Source organism: Mustela nivalis (genome assembly GCF_964662115.1).
Source record: "Mustela nivalis genome assembly, chromosome: 6".
Classification (NCBI taxonomy): domain Eukaryota; kingdom Metazoa; phylum Chordata; class Mammalia; order Carnivora; family Mustelidae; genus Mustela; species Mustela nivalis.
In genome coordinates, this window is record NC_139025.1 from 116,239,335 (window position 1) to 116,252,537 (window position 13,203).

The 13,203-nt window shown below is 55.7% G+C and overlaps 1 protein-coding gene across 9 annotated transcripts in view; it reads right to left on the minus strand.

Moving 5' to 3' along the window:
• STRA6 (signaling receptor and transporter of retinol STRA6) overlaps positions 1–12,029 on the minus strand; it is a 30,181-nt gene extending 18,152 nt beyond the window's left edge. The window contains exons 1-4 of one of the 9 annotated variants that reach the window (XM_082735826.1): positions 11,863–11,956; positions 3,477–3,581; positions 2,916–3,015; positions 2,542–2,679 (exon numbers count right to left, since the gene is read on the minus strand). In XM_082735826.1, the coding sequence (XP_082591952.1) occupies positions 2,542–2,648 (107 nt within the window). In that variant the 5' untranslated portion in view covers positions 2,649–2,679; positions 2,916–3,015; positions 3,477–3,581; positions 11,863–11,956. Of the gene's footprint in view, positions 1–1,476; positions 1,564–2,541; positions 2,721–2,915; positions 3,258–3,476; positions 3,582–3,715; positions 3,732–8,967; positions 9,041–11,862 lie in introns of those variants that run through there. The other 8 variants (XM_082735825.1, XM_082735824.1, XM_082735830.1 and 5 more) reach the window with 8 other exon arrangements.
• Positions 12,030–13,203: the final 1,174 nt, after the last annotated feature.

The window sequence follows — 13,203 nt, forward strand, 5'->3', positions numbered from 1 at the left end:
ACTCGGGTATTACTGGCCAGGTCAGTGTTACTATTATCCCTCTTGCGTAGACAAGGAGACCAAAGCTCAGAGAGGCTAAGTATCTTGCCTAAGTCACACAGGTAGGAAAATATCAGAGTAAGGATTCAAACTGAGGTCCTCTGGCTGCAGCACCCACATCTGACCGGGAGGGGAGAGGTAAGAAGTATGGAAGGAAGTTTTAAGTTGAACCATATGAAAGCCTCATTTCTACATGGCAAAAACAGTTGAAAATCCACATCGTCAAGGAGTTGAGCATAAGCAGCAACTAGGGAAGGGAGACAACAGGCTGCCCCTCAGAGATGTGTAGGAGGAAGAAGGTACATGCCTGAGATAGAAGAGCAGGGGGAAGGGGGCTTTCCAGAATGATCGCAGACTTCTAGGCCTTATTCCAAGAAGAGAAGTGAGGACCAGAATCACAGGCAGCCCAGGAAGCGAGGCTTGGTCTCAGACACTCAGAGACAGAGGCCGGACTGCAGAGTAGTGAGGACACTGAGGTAAGGAGCAAGACAGCTGTTTCCAGAAGTTGGTCTCTGAAAGGGAGCCTACAACGGGCCCTCAGAGGGGAAGGCAGAGCCCTGATACCCATGCCCCACAGCAGAAGGGCCTGCAGATCGCCCTGGTGTTGGCCTCCTGCCAGGAGGGCAGGCCAGGAGAGAAGCCTCCAATTCCCCAGGCAGCCCTTTGAAGTGGTGGGGAGGTAAGTGTCATCCTGGACAGCTGCCACAGGCATTCATGTCCCCAGGCTCTGGCTGAGAAACTTAGTATTAGTGGTAAGTGGATAACATGTGGGCAGATGTCAGGCTGGGTACATGACCCGGTCGGGGGTGGGGGAGCTCCAGGGGGCTCCAGGGGTAGGAAAGGGCCGGCTGGGCTGCCACGGATCAGTCCCGTGCCCACAGAAGACCCCGGAGGACACATCCCACCCCGTCAAACTCACTCCCCTCCCAATCTTTTCAACCAGGACTTTCCACCAGGAGGGCACCTGGACAAGTGTGACCAGGAGACTGAGTCCGGCCAGCCACTGTCACCAGCGCCTACCAGCCCGAACCCCAGCCTGCGAGGGCACCCTGAGGTACAGAGGGGCCCACCATCAGGAGCTCCTCGAAGCCTCGGTGCATCATCTCCCTGGGTGTCTGACTCACTCAGGGAGAAGTGGGCCCAAGTTCATCCCCTTGGGATTCCCCTTGAGCTTCCACTTTTGGGAGTGGAGCTTGGGGGACAAGCAGCACCACTGGGATTATAGTAAGTAGAGTCAAAAACAAACCTCATCCTTCCCTGAGGTGGGAGAAGGTGGCTACAGGTCCCAGACGCCTCACACATCAGAGCCAGTGCTCCCCATCACCCAGGCCCTGCTAGGTACCCCACTTCATTCTGAGGCCAGAGCTGAAGAGCCTGGCCCCAGCCAACGCCCAGGCCCTGAGGCTCGCAAGGACACAGCAGCAGCTTCAGTCTTACCCCAGATCAGGAGCCATATCCTCTTGGCTTCTGGGGCCCCTCCCCATTCTGCTGCTTCTCCCACTCCAAAAATGTGCAGCAGGGACAAGAGGAGCCCGCAGGCTGTCCAGATCAGCCAGGGACGGGCGAAGGAAACACCCCTGTTGACACAGAGCTACTGACCAGGTGGCCAGTACCCTGAGTCTTCCCAGCCTGAGGCCTAGATGAGGCCTCTGACCCTGCCGGGTGACTCAAGACGGGCCAGTCCGCAGCCCCAGCCCCCTGGGAAGCACGCCAGCCTTTCTCCTTCTCTAGTTTCGGTCGTTGATGGAAAGCAGGTGTGTGCACATCTGGCTCAGCCAACCCCCCTCCCTCCCCAGCCTCACCTTTCCAGTTCCCCAAACCCTCAGACAGAGCAGGGAGGTGGGGGATGGGGCGAGGGCCGGGAACAATAAGGGGAGAACTGGGCTCTGGGGCCCACACAGACCAGGCATCCTTGGCAGCCTGTGGGGCCCAGGGAGGCCCAGCCCCTCTGCCAGGGGGCTGCCCAGACTAAACAAAGATAGGGCCTGGCAAAGGGAGCCGCGTGTCCTCTGGCCACACAGGACTGGGCTGAGGCTGCCTCCCTCCCCTGGGCTCGCCTGAGCACTCCTGCTAAAGAGAGGCTCTCCTGATTTTCATGGAGACTCAGAGCCCGCCAAAGGCATGGGGGCGCCATCTTTCCTTAAGGACCCTCCCCCCAGGCTTTCTTCCTCAGGTGTCCCCCTGCCCTGGGCTGGGCAGAGAGCCTGACAGCTGGCAAACAAGGCACCCCTAATGATAATGGTCACCCTAGGGACAAGCAACCCCTTGAAGGCAAGAGGAGCTTCTCTCATCCACTCAGCCAGCACTCTGCCTCCCAGCCACTGGCCAAAGCCGCCCCAAACCGGCTAGATCTGAATTTGCAAGGAGAAGGCCCAGGAGGTTGTATTTTAACAAACCACACAGGTGCTTTTTAAGTGACAGCCTGGCCCAGGACCTTGCCCAGGGGGCTTCCCCGTCCTCCCATCATCTGCCACACCCCACTCTGCAGGCAGACAGACTCACCCCTCCGGCTGGAGCTCCTGGTCCCCCTGGGGCTCGTCGATGTACCAGCTGGAGTAGTCCTCTGTGACCCCGGAGGAGGTCTGGTTCCCCACGGCCTGGGACGACATTCTCTGGCCTTTCTTCTCTGCCCCCCCTCCCCTGGACAAGTGGGGGAAAACCACTACAGATGTGAAAAGAGGCTTAGGGAGGGAAAAAAAAAAAACAGAAAGAAAGAAACCAAACAAAGAAGCGTTTCTCTTTAATCCTGAAGGTTACTTTCTTGCTTTTAGCTCTCTGGGAAAAGCCCGTCTGGGAGAGAGGGCTTGGGCCGGCTAGCACGGGAAAAGGGGAAGGGCTTCTCCAGTCCCTTCCCGTCCCTTCCCGCCCCGTCTTGCCTGCTCCTGCAGGAGATAGTTATCCCCTTGGGACGAGTGTGCCCCTCGGGGTCCTTGGGCTCTTGCTGGAACGCCTGACTGTTTGTCTGACCACCAGCCTCTGTGCAAAGGACCATTTTCAAAGAAAGTTTGTCCAATCCAAGCTGCCCGCATAGACACCCCCCTTCCTTCCCCCTCCCCAAAGCCACCCAAACGACCCACAGACACACACTCAAGGAAGGGCAGGGAGGAAGGAGCTACAGAGATGAAAGGGTGGGCGGGCAGCAGGCGGGCCCAACCCAGCTGGACCCTCCCAGCTGGGCTCCAGGTCCCTCCTGCCCTCAGGGGTCAGCCCCATCCCCCTCTTTGTTTGGCTCCCCCGCTCAGACCACCTCCCCACCCCCACCCCACCCCCCAGCCTTAGCCTGCCCCTGTCTGGCTCCTTTGGCCCTCAGTGATGGAATCATATCATGGTCCTGACACAGTGTCCCTCCCAGGTAGGAGGCCTCAGCTCCACCCGTAGCTGGAGCCCCGGAGGGATGTGTCCAGGAGGGTCCCAGGCAGCTGGCCCAGCTCACATACCTGCCTCCTGCGCCTACCCAAAGCACCTACTCCTCCGGCCTCTGCATCTGCAGGGTCCTACACACACACAGTCCAGCATGCAGCAACCCAAGGAGACAGCTGGGGCTGGAGGCAGGGAGAGAGGCAGGGAGGGAGAGCCTTTCCACTCCTTCCCCTGGGTTTCCATGAAGGAGGCAACATGTGTCTCATTGGTAAAACCTTCTAGTTTCTCCACTTGATTTCAAAAGGAGATAACTCACCCTTTTGAGGCAGAGATTAGGCCTTTAAACACAAACCAGACCCGCAAGTAAGCATGAAGAACCCCTCCTGCCTTGGGCTCCTCCCACGCTGTGGGGTGAGGGTGAGGGTGAGGAAGGCTGGGCCCAGGCAGAAACTGGGGCTTCCTCCTTCCTCTCCATCCACCACCCCCCAACCCCGGCCCAAGAAGCTGTACCTCTGACTGGCTCCCCTCCCCCAACTGGCCCCAGAAGGGAGACAAGATGCAGATAAAGACAGTGAACTGTTCTCAGGCCCTGTCCCCGGGCAGGGGTCAGGCCCCCTAAACAGGAGGTTGCCCTGGCCCTCCCCAGCTAAGGCACTCATTCCACAAGTTTTGGGTTTTTTTTTTTTTCCTAAAGGCATTCATCCATTTATTCTTCTAGCATAAATTCATTGAACAACTACTAAGGCAGGCATTATTCTGGACCCTGGGATGTGAAAGTTGACATTTCCGGGGGGACACAGAAAAGTAGGTAAATAACCACCAGTCTGAGCCTTCCTGTCTACAAAGGGAAGGCACAGAATGCCTGAGGTATACCACAGGAAGCTGAATTTGGTCCGAAAAAAATGGGGGATTCCCGAAAAAAGAAACCTGATTCACGGAGATCTGAGAACAAGGAAAAGTCAGATGTGTAGAGGGTGTGGGGAAAGGGAAGCGTGTTCCTGGAAGAGGGAACAGCCCCCTGAGGGAGTGTGGGCTCAGCAGAGACAAAGTTTGAAATCCTAAAATCTTCCCATTTAGACCTAGCAGCCAGGCCCATGAAACCTTCCAGGACTAGGACCTGAATGCTCTATTGGCCTTGGCTGTTCTCCACTCCTTTCCCAGTGACCCTCTTCCAGGAAGTGGGTTCAGACACCCCTCCCCCACCCCACAGAATTGTCCGAGGCAGACTCAGAACTGAGCCTAAACTTTCTGTGATGCAATGCAGGAGCCCACACTGCCCATCTGTTCCCGGGAACTTGGGGTGAATCCAGCCTCCGAAGCCTGGCTCTGAGGACCTGGGAGCAGAACGCTGCCTCTTCTCTTCCTCCTCCCTTATTCTGCCAGCGCACATACAGTACAGGCTCTCAGGCAACGAGGACTTTACAAGTTGGGTTTTGCCCAGCCATTGTTCATTCTAGTGACTGTCACTCCTCCATTGACCTGCACTAGGCAGGCCAGTATGTAGCCTCTGCTCCAACTCAGAGCCTGCATTCCCTTCTCTGCTCAGGAGTTTTGGACCCTCAGCCTAGAGGGCAACTAACTTCTATCTGCTTAGATCTGCCTGGTGGTAACTCCAGCAGTTGGAATCTGGTCTGTGACGGGGAGCTCTCTCCCTCTATACAAGGCAGAGATGGTCATCACTGGGCAACTCTGTCAGAAGCTGCTTCCTTGCCTGGAGGAAGCCTCCCCCATGTGGGTTGTTCATTCATTCCTTCATGCATCCATTCATGCAACAAAGGTTCATCACATCCCGATGGCACCCCAGGGAAGGTTCTACAAGCGGAGAATGTCGCAATGAGCAAGAGAGCGGCTCTTAACAGGCACTGGGGCATAGTGGGAAGACAAAGGTGTCAGAGCGACAAGAGGGAAAATAGAGACAGACAGAAAGGAGGTGGCTGCTTTAGGCTGGATGGTCAGGGAAGGCCCCTCAGAAGAGGTGACATTTGAGCAGAGACCTGGAGGAAGAGAGGGGTACCCAGCTGGGCACTGAGGAAAGACATTCAGACTGCCTGAAGGAGCCTCCCTCCTCCTCAGAGGCTGCAGCCAGCTTGGCAGGGAGGGGTGCAGCTGAGATCAAACCCAGTTCCAGACCCAGTCCCTTCCCCACGCACCTCTCCCCAACCAAACCCCACTCCTCGCCGAAAGGGACTTCCAGTGGTTACCTTCCAGCGGCTTCCCCCAGGGATACCCCAGTGCCCAAGATATCACCTCCCCCCTCACTGGGGAGATGCAGGGGCTGCCTTCAGGGAGGCCCTAACCAGATGTGAGGAAACTGTGAGCTTTGTTTCTCTGCTGGGGGGTGGGCACAGTGGACAGAAGGCAGCACCTTGATGGGGCCCCTTCTGGCAATGGGCAGGAGCTGGCCCAGGAGGAAGGAACACTGTTCCTATAAGGCAATGGGAAAGGCCCTGTCGCAGATGCAGCCTTACCTAGGTTTGAATGCTGGCGCTGGCTGTGTGACTGTGAGGGATTCCCTAGGCCTCTTGGGGTCTCAACCCCTCCTCTGTCCCAGCAGGGGTGGGACTTCCAGCCTGGAGATTCTTTGCCTGTGGGCTCTTCTCTCTCTCTCTCTCTCTCTCTCTCTCTCTCTCTCTCTCGGCCCCTACTCCCTGCCCTCAATGACTTCATGGCCCAAGAATGCGGAGCCAGCACACCAGACACTAGCTTTAGTAAGAAGGTCAAAGCCACAGAGGCTGTGACTACCCAGGTATCCCCTTTTGTCTTCTACCCACCCCCACTCCCAATCCACCCTGGTAGGGGCAGGGAGGGAGGGAAGCCTGGTCAGAGATCCATGATCCACGGATATTGGGTGGCTGTATGGCTCAGGCTGGGAGAGGGACCCCACTTCTTGACCCCAAAACACCTCCTCAGCTTGGAGCTGGAATGGCTCTGTGCTTGCATCTGTGAAATGGGAGAGCTGGTGCCAAAGTGTCAGGAAAGGTGTCATCTGGCCAGACGACAGGTAGGCCGGGAAACGTACTGGCAAGAGAAGAATGGTAATGAGTTGCTCCTGAAGAATTCCTCTGCCTGGCAGCAGAGTTCACAACCGACCCATGGGAGTTGGCTTTAAAGGTTGACTCATGCCCAGAAGAGTCAGAGACTGGTACCTGCTATCAGGGAAGGAGGGGCTGGAGAGTGGAGGGACTTCAGAAACAGACTCCAGAAGCTCCCAGCAGAGAGGTGGCAGGAAGAATAAGGAGATGTCTCGGACAGTCTTGGAGGCTTCCTGGAGGAGGTGTCTTGGAGCAGAGCCCCAAAGTCAGACAGGGTCAGCAATGGTAGCAAGAATGAGGTGCCTTAGGAGAGCTAAGAAGAGGAGTCTGGAAGGCAAGAAGTTTGGGCAGGGGTCCGGGCCACCTAGCTGTAGCCTGCGTAAGCCCACATGGGTACATTCAGAAGAAGAGGCTGGTGCCAATACCTGAGGGGCAGGCCAGGACACAAGGGATACAGATTGGGGGGTGCCTAAGCCCTGCTCACTATAAGACAGGGGTCACAAAAAGCTTCTGGGTTCCGAGAAGACAAAGGCCATCTGCTACCTGGGCCTGGCACCAAGCTGCTCTGCTCTGACCCTAGGGCTGGGAGCTGGTCCATAAAGTCCTTGGGACAGGGCTTCCTTCCTCCCCATGTTTTTGTTCAAGTTGATTAAATCTGAGGAATGTCTGCGTCCAGGAACAGAGGCCCACGTGTGTGCCTTCAGCAGCCTGTGGTTATCAAAATCCTCAAAGAGCCAAGTGCTAGGCTTAAAAGGAGCTAACAGTGGGCCAGAGGCAATGAGGAAGACCAGCAGCATCCCCCAAATCTCAGAAACATCCCCAGGGGTTCCCCGATCCTCCAGAGCACCTCCAGAATCCAAGCACTATCCCCAGAATTACAGTAACACCACGAAAACTCCTGGAACCTCGGTGTCGCCCCCAGAACCTTGTATTGTACCAGGACCTTGATCAAACTTTGGTCACATTCCAAGGACCATCAGACACAGACAAATCAAGCACAAGTTGGGGCCTGATGGTCAGAACTACGGTGAGAAGTTGGAGAAGGTCCAGAGACCCCATTGCCCACCACCCTCCCATCCCAGCCCCGGGCTCTCTGCTTTGAGCTGGATCCCCACAAAAGTTGCACAGCACCTGAACTTCAGTGACCCCTCAGGGAGCCTCGGTACCATCCCTGATCCCCGGTTTTGCAGCAGGAAATGCCCAAGGGATGTTTGGTCCAGGAGAAGGGGTATGGCCTCCTGTGCAATTTGGTCCTGCCCATGAGGTTTCATGTGGAGAGGCAGCCAAGTCAGGTTCAACCCCATGCAGGCCAATGAGCTCCGGGTCTGCCTTTATTGACACAGCATCCAAGTATCAAACTGACACCCATGCCTAACCTGTCCCCAGACACAGATTGGCCCCGCTCAGTGGCTGGAAGGCATGTCGCTGGCCACTAAGCTCATGACAGAAGTGGATGGCTCTCTACCCCTTCACTCTCTACCTCTTGCCTCCCTTGCCATGAGGGTAGATCAGAAGCATCACCCGAGGGGAGCCTGGGTGGCTCAGTGGGTTAAAGGTTCTGCCTTCGGCTCAGGTTATAATCCCAGAGTCCTGGGATTGAGCCCCACATCAGGCTCGCTGCTCGGCAGGGAGTCTGCTTCCCCGTCTCTCTCTCTCTCTCCCTGCCTCTCTGCCTGCTTGTGATCTCTGTCTGTCAAATAAATAAATAAAATCTTAAAACAAAGAAGAAGAAGAAGAAGCAGCAGCATCACCCAACACACCCTTCCTGGAATTCTCCTGTCCCCCTCACCACCAACACCATCAACCATGAGGGATCTCAGCCAGATTGCTCTGGTGTGAGTGTAGACACTAGTGAGGAGTAGGAGGAAGGTAGCTGTCTGGACCCGGGAGCAGCGTGTCCCTCCCCTCCCAGAGAACTGACTCAGAGGAGGGAAGTTAGGGAGGCCAATTTCAGCCCAGGACAAAAGTAGCTTTCTTGCTCATGCAGAGGAATGAGCCCCCAATCAGGGGAGGTAATCAAGAAGAGGGTGGTAGCATCAAGATGCTTCAGAGGGTTTCCGGCCTTCAAAGAAGGACTGGCCAGAAGGCCATGAAGATTCCCCCAGCTATAGGAGCCCCTGACTCTCCTTCCTGGCACGGCCTTCCTGGCATTGTATCACCATGGTCTGGCCTTGAGATGTAGACTTCGTGCTGCCCTCCCTCCTCACTGAGGAACTGACTGTTAGGCAGATCCCCTGGATTCTCTCTCTCTCTGAGTTCTCTCTTCTTGTTCCCTGCTGGCTGCAGGCTAGAGGTCTCCAACCACCTCTCCCAGAAAACCATACTCAGACACAATACTTCTGACATCTCCCTGTCTTTGGAGTCGACATTGGCCCCCAGAATCCCCCCAGCACAGCCATCTCCAGGTCTCCAATTTCATCCCTCAGAATTGCTTCCCCCTACCAATCCAGCCACCTTCCTGCCTCCAAGGCCCTTGTTGGGGCTCTGTGCCCACTGAAGTGCCTTGTCTCTCTTCCCCCACCTCTTCTGGTCCTACCTGGCCCACGAGGCTTGGCTCCAGCCACAGAGTACTCCCCAACAACTGAGGCCTCCTCCTCTGAGTGCCAGCCCCAGCTCTGGCTAGGATCCCGGAGGGCTGGCTGCTTGCTCAGTCTCAGCAGAAGGCCCCCAAGCAGGGTCCCCAGCACCTGCTTTGGAAGGTGTTTGAGCTCCTCTTCCCAGAAAGCTCCCTCCTTCCCACTGGCTCTGGCCCTGCCCCTCCTCCCACCCCTCAGGCCTCCTTCCCCCACCCCAGGCATCCACCGGTGCAGAATCAGAGAAGCCCACCCCACCCCCATCTCTCCAGCTCCGGCCCACAGCCAGGCTGGGCCCCACACAGCACACAGGATGGCTTGTCTCCAGAGGAGTCTCTCCACCTCCAGAAACCATTTGCCCGAAACTTGATCTCCCTGGCCCTCAGAGTCACCTCTAGTGAAGAAGCCTGCATAAGGCTTTGATGGCTGAGTTCCCCCAGCTGTGGCCCTGGATGGGCTCAGGAACCCCCTACCTCCTCTCATTTGTCACCATCCATCACCCCCGGAAGGCCATGGCCTGATGAATTGTTCCAAGCCAGAGGGGAACCACCGGCTAAGCTTTTAATAACCCGATCAGCCTCCTGCTGCTGCCCAGCTGGGCTGAGGGCCCTGACCACCAGAAGGGGAAACTTTGTCACACTTTCATGGGGCTTTGGGGATTGAGTTTCAGGAACAATCCTTTAAGGGGGGAGAGCCTTCTCCTCAATTCCTCATGGCCCAGTCTCTCTCCGGAAGAAGGCTGGGGTTCTGGGGGCCTGCTGTTCATCCCAAGCCCATGCCTTCGACCCCCTGAGGATGCAGGGACAGTGGGCCGATCTCCATCCATCCATCTGTCCATCCGGTGGAGGCGATCTCCACCCCTCCGTCAGCTGGAAGCAGGCTCAGGCTCACCATGCTCTCCCCTCCTCCTCCTTCTAGAGGAGGTTCCCCAGAGGAGTAAACAGCACTAGGGAAGGGAAGGAAGCACTAAGAAGATGGGAAGCCGTAAAGATGGCAGAGCCCTAAATCCCCAGGCCATCGATGCCTGGGGAGGCCCCTTCCTCCACCTCCAAAAAGGGAGGTACAGTTAACAAAAGGGTGGGCAGCCTAAGGAACGCAAGTTTCAGGCTGTGAGATTGGTTCCCCATGATGGTGAAGACCCCAGACAGAGGGCCCAGTGTGAGAAGAGATTTTTACACAGAAAGGGGTAAACTCACAACTCAAAGAGAGAATTCACCTTCGGCCCATTTTCAAGAACTCTACCGTCAAAGAACACCTGCATATATACGAAGGGAAGTGGGCATCTCCCAAGGCCATTGGTAATGCAAAACTTGGCAATGAGCCCAATATCCATGGCTCAGCTTTGCTAAGTCCATACGATAAGGTACTTGCTCATGGCCTGGCATGGTAAAACCACCAAGACAGTGCCAGGTACAATAACCACAAATGCTAATTGCTAAGCAGTTCGTAAATCACAGTCCCACTCCATGTTGCTTTAAACTAGGTGTGCACACGCACGTGTGCTCATACACACATGCGTGCATGTGTGTGTGTGTGTGTGTGTAAATAAGGTTAAAAAATGAATCGAGAAGACACACAGCAGATTGTTCATAGTGGTCACATTAGGGGGAGAAATGACTTTGTGCAAATGAAGGGGGACTTTCATTTGTTTGAAATGTATATTTAAAACCTATCTATCTGTCTGTCTGTTTATTTATTCAACTAGTAAATCAAAGGTAAACATGTTAAGGTTGTATTGAAAGCCTGTTGTGTACAGGCATCCCTGAGCTGTGTGAAACAGATTCAGTCCCCAGCCTAGTACTGCACCATCCCCCTGGCCTCTCCTGAAGCTTACATACAGCCCTGAGACTAGGTATTGGCCAATGAGGTGGAAAAAGAAGTGTTGATTATAGCTTCTGAAAAGAGATGTTCTTTAAAAGAGCGATGTTTTCTTTACTCCTTCCGCCTTCCAGATGTCTGAAATGAAGTTGCGATGGCAGGATATCAGGCAGCCATCTTGGATTATGAGGTAGAGATCACGAGTTAAATAGGACAGAGCAGTAAATTAGCTGCAAAGAAAAAGCCTGAGCTGAGGTCAGATCTTAGGCCAGAAGGAGATCTCAGAGACCCCTGCTCTACCCATATTCACCAACACATCTAGAGGAAACTGAGGCTCAGAGAAACGACATGATATGCCAGGGCAGTGACTGAGCTAGAAGTCTTGCCAGAGATCCTCCCTCTTCCTACCCTCTTTGTACACTCAGAGCTCACAGGTCCTTGCCCAGAAATCACCCTTTCCAGGGTTTGGACTCTGCTCCCTTCTGTGGTTAGGGACCCTGTCTCGGACCCAGTCCCTGGAGTTCGGCAAAGACCCCCAGAGTTGGTTAAGATGCACGCCTGAGACATACCTCTCAGCATTCTGTCTGATAAGAATACAGCAGAAGCTCTGCCCACTGGTGCCTACCGGTGGGTGTGTCTGCCACTATCTCCCATCTGGCTCCTTTCTCTCTTTCTTTGTCCTGTCCTTCTGCTGCCAGTCTGTCCCAGTCCATCAGTCTCTCTTGCCATCCCCGTTACTGTCTCTCTCTATCCCACCCTCACCCTGTCTGGCTCAGTCTGCCTGTCTCCCACCTTTCTGTCCCTCCTTCTACCTCTCTGTCTCTGCCTCACTCTCAGTCCATCTCTATGTCTCTCCCTCTCTCTACTCTGTCTTTCCCTTTCTGTTCCTCTCTCCTGCTCTTGGTTTTGGTTTTCTCTCTGTCTCTCTGAGCCTGACGGTGAAGCTGGTCTCTCCGCCTAAACGGCACATTTTCTCGGGCTTTCTTGGGTGCTTAAGTAGTGCTTCCCTTGCCCGCTCCTGTCTCTCCCTCCCCACTTACCTGCCCCGTCTGGCTCCAGTGCAGAGAAGGACTGGTGCTGGTCTCTGCACCCCCCCCCCCCAGAGTCTGCAGGGCCCCCAAGCAGGCCGGACGCCGGCTTGGGAGTTTGAGCCCTTGGAGCTGGTAGCACAGCTGAGCGACCATAGGAAGCAAAGGTCGGTGCTGCTGATGCTGTCAGAGACACTAGTGCCCTTTGCTTTCTGCTACCTCAGGAAATGTATCCCTTCTGAACCAGGCAGAGGGGCTGTCAGGCAAGCCCAGGGTTCATGGGTGCAGCCCCAGCTCCTGCCAGCTAGAGGACTGCAGCATGACCTGAGACTTGCAGGACAGTGCTCTGTGCCAAAGCCTGGAGCAGGAGGCCAGGAAGGGGAGGCTAAGCAGCCCAACGGTGCCAGAGACATGGAGATGGGATCCAAGTTACCACTCAGAAGGGAGAGTCTCAAGGTAGCCAGACCCCGGCCCTAACCCCCACTATCAGTGCGGGGGGGGGGGAAGAAACCGGACTTCTCATTTTGCCTTTACCGTTACTGAGTGACCACAAAGAGGCTCTTTCCTGCTCTCGGCCTGTCTTCCTATCTGTGCAATGGAGAGGGGCTGCCATGGCTCGCTTTACCAGTGCTGAGTCCAAGATTCTATCACCCCGTAGGCTTCTGGTGCTGTGACTCGCAGAGAGTGGGCCTGGGACTGTTCCATTGTGTGTGTGGGGGGGGTGGATGGCGGGGCAGGGGAAGGAGAAGAGAGGCTGCTGGAGGGAGGAGGCTGGCTACTGAAATCACAACACTGGCCTGTGAATCAGGAGGCCTGAGGTCCAGGTCCATCCCTTCTGTAGAAGGGGATAAATGTGCCAGCACTATTGGGAGGATCCAGGAACTCACAGACGTCCCTGCTGGGAGGATTCAGCTCTGAGCAGAGACCAGGAATTCAACCTGGGAGCTGGAGATGGCTCCCTGGGGATGGGGATGGGCCCACAGGTGTGAACAGAAGAGGCCAAGAGGAGCCACTGTGGGAAGCAGGAAGGGACCCTCTGGGATGGGCTAATTACAGGCCAGGCTCTTCTAGACAAAGCCAGCAGCCTCTAAGTCGCCATTCTCCCCGGGAAGAAAGGAGACTGGAGGGCTCCACTAAGGTTTTTCATGCTGGGGCCCAGGAGGGAGCCCTGGAAGTCAGCGCTCTTGCCTCCCATTCTCACCCACACCCTGGCCTTTCCTGACTCCTGCAGGAGCCAGGCCTCTGTCTGCAGTTTCACTCTTGAAAACCACAGAAGGTGGACTCAGGGAGGCAACTAGGAGTAGAGGGAACGGGTCCTGGTCTGCTACCCCAGGCTCAGTGTTTCCATCTGTA